Source organism: Xiphias gladius, chromosome 16 (genome assembly GCF_016859285.1).
Source record: "Xiphias gladius isolate SHS-SW01 ecotype Sanya breed wild chromosome 16, ASM1685928v1, whole genome shotgun sequence".
Classification (NCBI taxonomy): domain Eukaryota; kingdom Metazoa; phylum Chordata; class Actinopteri; order Istiophoriformes; family Xiphiidae; genus Xiphias; species Xiphias gladius.
This window is the reverse complement of record NC_053415.1, coordinates 24,165,538-24,172,131: the sequence shown is the minus strand read 5'-3', so window position 1 is coordinate 24,172,131 and position 6,594 is coordinate 24,165,538. Positions and strand designations below refer to the sequence as shown.

The 6,594-nt window shown below is 42.6% G+C and overlaps 1 protein-coding gene and 1 pseudogene across 1 annotated transcript; both read left to right on the top strand.

Moving 5' to 3' along the window:
• Positions 1–245: 245 nt before the first annotated feature.
• Positions 246–2,304, top strand: LOC120801686 (probable 2-ketogluconate reductase). Its single transcript, XM_040148862.1, has 4 exons — positions 246–396; positions 1,446–1,577; positions 1,917–2,096; positions 2,180–2,304. Exons 1-4 carry the CDS (start codon positions 246–248, stop codon positions 2,302–2,304), a joined length of 588 nt encoding a protein of 195 aa, XP_040004796.1.
• Positions 2,305–4,641: 2,337 nt separating this feature from the next.
• LOC120801685 lies at positions 4,642–5,267 on the top strand (annotated as a pseudogene).
• The last annotated feature ends 1,327 nt before the right edge of the window (positions 5,268–6,594 follow it).

The window sequence follows — 6,594 nt, the reverse complement described above, 5'->3', positions numbered from 1 at the left end:
TTGAGTACCCCCCGCTCTCTATGACACTGACAAACGCTAAAGTGTTTGAGTACTCCTAATGTGTTTTTGTGTTTCATCCAACCAGGTAATGGAAAGGGACAAACCCTGGCTCCTGGTCTCGGAGGAAGGGGTCAAGCAAAATATCCTTGAAAAGGTATCTTAAATAATGAAGCAACTCTTTCGAATCATCTGCGGCAGAGAGTCCCTACAAAGCCCCCAGCTGTGAGGCCCTAAAACCCCGGGCCATGTCTGTGTGGAGCTGCCACCCCGTGGCTGAGCATTACCTGCTTGGTTTGCTTCACTCACTGAAGGTGGTAGCCAGCGGAGGGGCCGGCCTGGACCACCTGGATGTACCGTTCATCACCAGCCGAGGGCTGAGGGTGACCAACGCGCCCGGTGCAGTTGGCAGCCATGGGTCTGCGTCTGTGCAAAGCCTGCTGAAGCTTTTTCTTGAGACAAATTGTGAATGAGAGCATATTATTACATTTTCATCAAGTTGTTAACAGGTGCTTTGAGCTAAATGCTAACATCAGCATGCTAGTACACATGCTCACAGTGAAAGCGTTAACATGCTGACGGTTAGCAGGTATAATTTTGACATTGTTCACCATCTTTAATCAATAAATATTTTATTTTCTGTTCTCCCGTTTTTACAAGTCAAGAGGAAAGACATTATAGAGCCACATTAAGAAAAAAACCATATAATTAATAAAAACAAAACAAATAAATAAAAAAGGATGGATTAAAGGATAAAGAAATTGATTGATAAAGAAATTGATGCAGATATCCAAGTTCAAGTTTCCACCAGTCAGTCAAGGACAGCCCCCAAAGCGTTTGCAGCTGGAGCTGATGGGAATGTCATTCGTTTTTTAGATGTTCGATCATGAATCAAAGTACTGGTTAAACTGAAAAGTTGTCCTGACAATGACGCTAGAGGAAAAGTCAGGGGATCACCAAAGTTATAGCAATTTATCTTGGGTGAAGGAAGAATGTCTGTCTAACAAATTCCATGACAGCCCATCCAGTAGTTGACTTGACATTTCACTTTGAATCCAAACGTGTCAACTTCACAGTGGAGCCTGAGGAAACGTGAGAGGATCATCAAAGTCTGTCGGATTTATCCTCCAGCAACCACGAAAGTCTGTACAAAATTTCCTACAGTCGCTGGAACATTTCACTCTAAAGTAGAATGGTGGACGGCCGACTGAGAGACTAACATTGCAACCTCTAGAAACCCAGTGCTACTGTAACTCAAGAGTGTTTAATTATTCTGGTGGCACATTACAGCCTTCATTTCCACTACGCAGGATAAAAAGTGGTGAATAATGCGTTAGCATTACAGCAGTGCAGGTTTTTATAAAAACATAATGGGGCTCTGTAAAAAAAAATTAAAAATTAATTGTAAATGTTTATTGAAGACTTTTAATTGTAATTTTTCCTCACAGGTCATCAACTAGCTGGGGACCCTAAAACCACCCACATACCACAAAGCCTGATGGGAGAGATTGGTTACAAAATAGCTCAGAGAAGCAAAGGATTTGACAGGATGATGATTCTGTATCATAACGGACCAGAAGGTAAAAGTGTTTTGAATGTCCATTTTTTTCAGTGGATGCCTACATAAAACCTAGTCTCAAAACCAAAACAGCTGTATTCAAGATTGCAATCAAACAACAGTCTACATATGTAGAAATAATAATACTTAACGATCTTAAAATCAGGTGCACTACATTTTGATTTACCAATACACAGAATTGTGCAGACCAGAAACAGCCATAATCTCTGAAACTATAACATAACAAGATGGCATCGCATTCACCAACAAGAAAAAAAAAAGATGACTTCCACTGCTTATAATTACAAGAAAAGATCTCATAGTCATGGTTAACTCAGTTTCCCATGAAGACTGGAAGCAGTAGTAGTAGTAGATGAGCAGGCGGCGGGAGCGACTTTCTGCGAGAGCCTGGATGACCTGCTGAGGAGGTCAGACTTTGTCGTGCTGGCTGTAAACCTGACGCCCAACGCAACAGGCCCCTCCGGCCACACAGAGCCGTCCCTCACCAGACCCACAGCCACACTGGTCACCATCAGCAGAGGTGAGAATAATGTGTTTCCTGTAGAGACCCTATTAATCTGAAACAGTGATCCCTAGCCTAATTTTGCTCTTCACGTGTCTCAGGTCTAGTTATGGACCGGGGCGCCTTAGTCGGAGCTCTCCAGTCTGGAACGATTGATGCGGCAGCATTAGACGTCACTTACCCTGAACCTTTGCCAAGGTCTCTTCCCATCATCGCTTTATTGTAGAAGTGCCACAAATTTTACTCTAGCTTTAAAAGACATGACCTTGGCACACGGTCTACAGCAGTGTGCTGTATACACAGGAGGCATTAATTCGATTGAATGCCTCCCGTGGCACTCCTTCACATTCAAGGGAAAATATACAGTATGTATATGAAGACCGTCCCCAAGTATGTCTCTACTTGGGGGTCAGGAGATGGTTTTACAATGTATTTCTGCTACACATATAAAGTATTATGTCTATTTGTCCTCATTTTTCCTAAGTTTAGCTTATTTTGTGTAAAATTCTGGATTTTTTTTCATTAGTATCCAATTAAACACACATACACTGGCAGTGACAAAGAGTGCAAGCAAGCTCTGTTAACTGATTAATGGCCGAAAACCTAATGATGAAATAATTACACTCAACCAGCTCCTCGCTCACTCCTTTCAGCGCCTCTGCTTCATCTTTTTTGCGGGGTCCCTCCTCTCCGTGGCCCGCCTGGACGTGATGATCAACCCGCACACAGGCGCCAAGACGTACGCTGCAGTTAGAAGGATGGCACAGACAATGGTGGACACTGCCCCTGGCTGCAGTGACCGGCTTGCCTGTTCCCAGTGAAGTCAAGCTGAAGCGACTAAGTTGGAGGTGCCTCAGCCGGGAGGGAGATGTGCCGAATTGCTGGCATTAATGTTGAATCATTATTGAATTATCTTTTCAGGCATGTGCGTTCACCAGTTTTTTCCCGTGTGATGTTCCACCATAATCACCGTGGCATGCATGAGGATTTCAGTTACATTAAAATGAATTTATCAAACACAGAACTGCTGTGTAAATGTGACAAACGGAGGGTGTTACTCTGTGTTTCGTTACAACTGATCCGAAAGGAGGTTAGCGTGTCGCCTTTTTAGTTTGGTTTGGATGGTAATAACTGAAAAAGTGAAGCCAAGTTTGACAGCTGATTCTTGACCGTGGAAACAGTAGTTTGACAAAGCAATCCCACCTTGAGGCACCGTTATTAGCTTTTTAGATTAGTATTAGAATGGTATCACAGAACAATAAACCCATAAGAGGAGATGTCACTGCAACCCTGTCACCTAGGAATTGCGTTTACACGTACAAAACCATTTTTTTTTTTTTCTTTTTCCAATTACATTGTGCTGACAAACACAATCACGGCCAGGATTATTTTCAGAGGCATGGGTTGAATGAAGCGCTGCACTTATGTACCACCCCAGAGTCAAAGAGAGAGGTGGTCAGGGTGGACGGTGGGCATACAAACCGTCAAGAGTCCAGGGTTCCCGTCCTAAATCCAGTCACTGGTTAATGTTTAGGCAGCACAGGCACTTTGGTTTAAGCTTTCGGTTAAATGCTAATAACCACCTGGTGTCGTGTATTACAGCATATACTGTGGCTCGCAAAGGTTAAGGGACTGTCATACATCACACATTATCAGGCACAACATTGCTCCCCCCTGCCACCTCTTCATGCCGCAGGGTGAAGACAGCCCCCGGTGCCGTTTACACATTAATTTACGATGTTTAATCTCCAACTTAATCTCTGGTCAAGCTTGGCTTCATTTTGCTTCAAAAAAAAGAAAGAAAGAAAGAAAAGAAAAGAAAAGAAAGAAAGGAGAGGGAAAAAAAAGTCCCACCCTCAGCTTCTACCTGATCAGCCTGAGGAAACAAAAGGGTTGAAACTCAAGCTTGGGTTAAAAAGGTGAGTCCTGCTTGTAAAACTAGCTCAAATTAAAAAAAAACATTTTCATGTCATTTTCTCATAATTTCCTAGGAGCTTTCCTTGAAATTACAATGTAATTTAGTATTAAATATAGGCTAAAAAGTTGTTCTTTTAGATAAACCACAGCAGTATTCATTTCTTACTGGAAGCGTTTTCATATATTTTGAATTGAACGCTTTGCCTGTTAACAAATTTCACATTTTTGCATGTTCATCTGACTTACTGTGCACTGACTAGACTCTTGAGTTAGTAGTAATTAACTGTAATTACTTTATTGGAAGTGTACAAATTGAACACTGTCTCTAACTTTGGTCAGATAATATGAAAAAGTCTTTCTATGTCTTTTTACACCAGGTGATAGAAGAGGAAAAAAACCACGGGTGGGTGGGTTCGATCACCTTGAAGAGCTGGCTGACATAGTGAAAAAACGCTTCCAGCTCATCTGCTACAGAGAGTTTCTACAAGATCCAGTACTTCATGGCCCCAAAATCCAGGCCCTGCTCATGTGGAAGTACTGCCCTGCAGCTGAGCCTGCGTCGCCTCGATTGCTTCCCTCCCTCAAAGTGGCTGCCAGTGGAGGAGCGGGCATCGAAGGCTTGAAAAATTAGAGTAAAGGTCTAAAAATGTTGCAGTTCATTGCTCCATTCAGGAGCGTAGAAGATGAGCAGGCAGCTGACGTGACTGTCTGCGAGAGCCTGGATGACCTGCTGAGGAGGTCAGACTTTGTCGTGATAGCTGTCAAACTGACCTCGGACACCACAGGCCCCATCGGCCACGACACCCACAGCAACACTGGTCACCATCAGCAGAGGTGAGAATAATGTGTTTCCTTGACTGTACTGATCTTGATTCACAATTACTTGCTCAAGTCGTGTATTCAGGTTAGGTTGTGGACCAGGATGCCTTAGTCAGAGCTCTATAGTCGGGAACTATTCGCGCAGCGGCATTAGATGTGACTCATCCCGAAACATCCACCAAGGTATCACCTCTCAGACCAGGCAAAAACCGAATCACATTCTCAAGCTAGAACGACATCCTACTTTAATATGCTACTAATGTACTACTCCTTGCTCACTCCTAACAACTCTTCCTCTCCATCTTGTGCAGAGATCATCCAGTCCTTGGCCTGCCTAACGTGCTGATCACCCACCGCGTCGGGATCAATACCCACAATACGGCAGGCAGGATTGTGGAGAAGATGGCTGCAGTGGAAGGCTTATCCGTTCCAAAGGAAGTCAAGCCACAGTGACCAAACTGTTGCGCACATTCTTTCTCCGGATGGTGCGCTGAATTCTTGCCCTGACGGATTTACTTAAGATATCTTACAAATAAAATACGAACATTAGCAGTGGAAACAAGTCAAGTCAACGTTTATGCAAAGTGCATTATCACACCATGTGTCTCTCTCAACACACCTCACAATAGAAATAAGTTGGATGCTGGGTAGTGGCAATATTGTTTAGTGGTTATTCCTTAATCAGTGTTTGATTTGATTTGAGATAATGCCGAAAGCTTTTACCCTGAAAAATGAGCCCAAATGTCTCTGCTTGCCTGAAATCTCCAAAGACTGATAAATGACTCATAACCCTCATTTTCCGGAGTGTGGACCACTGTGATTAAGTGACTCGGTTCAGCTATGGAGCTGTGTGGAAAGGCAATAACGCCAGTCAGAAACTGTTTGCACCAAGTGTATTGAGTATGTAAGTATTCATAGAACATTTTCAACCTTTTTAAAATGATAAATAGTTTAAAATAAAAAAGAAATTGGTCAGTAATGAGAGGTCGCCGGGCTGACTATCTTAGTAGTTTGAAATTTTTCTCATTAGAATCCAACAACAAAATCATCTTTTTTCTTGTTATATTATTCTGCACTTAGGCTCAGAGAGACTAACCAGACTGACGTTTTACAATCACAGCATAGTTAACGTTCCCGAGCTCTCCCCAGGTCTGTTTGGCGCAAAGAGAAGAGGGTTTTTTTTTAGTTTTTTTATAAACATGAGGAAACGTTATTCTACATCGTCCACTCTTGTAATTCAGTATCTGCCCGTAGCGATCTTACCAGGATTAAAAAGGTTTGTGATTAGGTTGAGGCACTCAAAGGACTCGATTAAGGTTAGGGTAAAGAATTTGTTTTTGGTTAAATACTGAAGAAGAATGCGCAGAAAGGGAACACTGCGCTTCCTCTGCCAGCGAGCATAATCCAAGTAGCGATGACATTTCCCATCAAAATGTAATTGGCAAAACGAGTTGGAAGTATATAAATGTAATCTGATAGGAGAAAGGGTGGATCCAGTAGACGCACATACCCTGCAGTGACTGCTTACATTAAGCAATATCTTTACATAACACCGAAACTGTTTGTATTACTGTGTATTATCCCAAATGTTGTTATTGTCTCTTTTGACTCTGCCATTGTACCTGGCAGATACAGTTTGAAAAGCATTTGACTGAACTGAATACACAGGGAAAGTGAACAGAGGAGTAATTTAAAAAAGCAAATCCGTAAGCTGAGAAAGGAGCCTGATTACAGCGAGGACTCGAGGGTCATGTTTTCGTACATGAGGCCCCAGCTACAG

What these genes read in the sequence shown, in the direction of transcription:
- LOC120801686 (XM_040148862.1), top strand. Translation starts at nt 246, where the DNA reads ATGTCTGTGTGGAGCTGCCACCCCGTGGCTGAGCATTACCTGCTTGGT. An exon ending in GAGGGTGACCAACGCGCCCG is followed by an intron (nt 397 to 1,445) that starts GTGCAGTTGGCA and finishes TTTTCCTCACAG; the next exon opens with GTCATCAACTAGCTGGGGAC. An exon ending in ACTGGTCACCATCAGCAGAG is followed by an intron (nt 2,097 to 2,179) that starts GTGAGAATAATG and finishes CACGTGTCTCAG; the next exon opens with GTCTAGTTATGGACCGGGGC.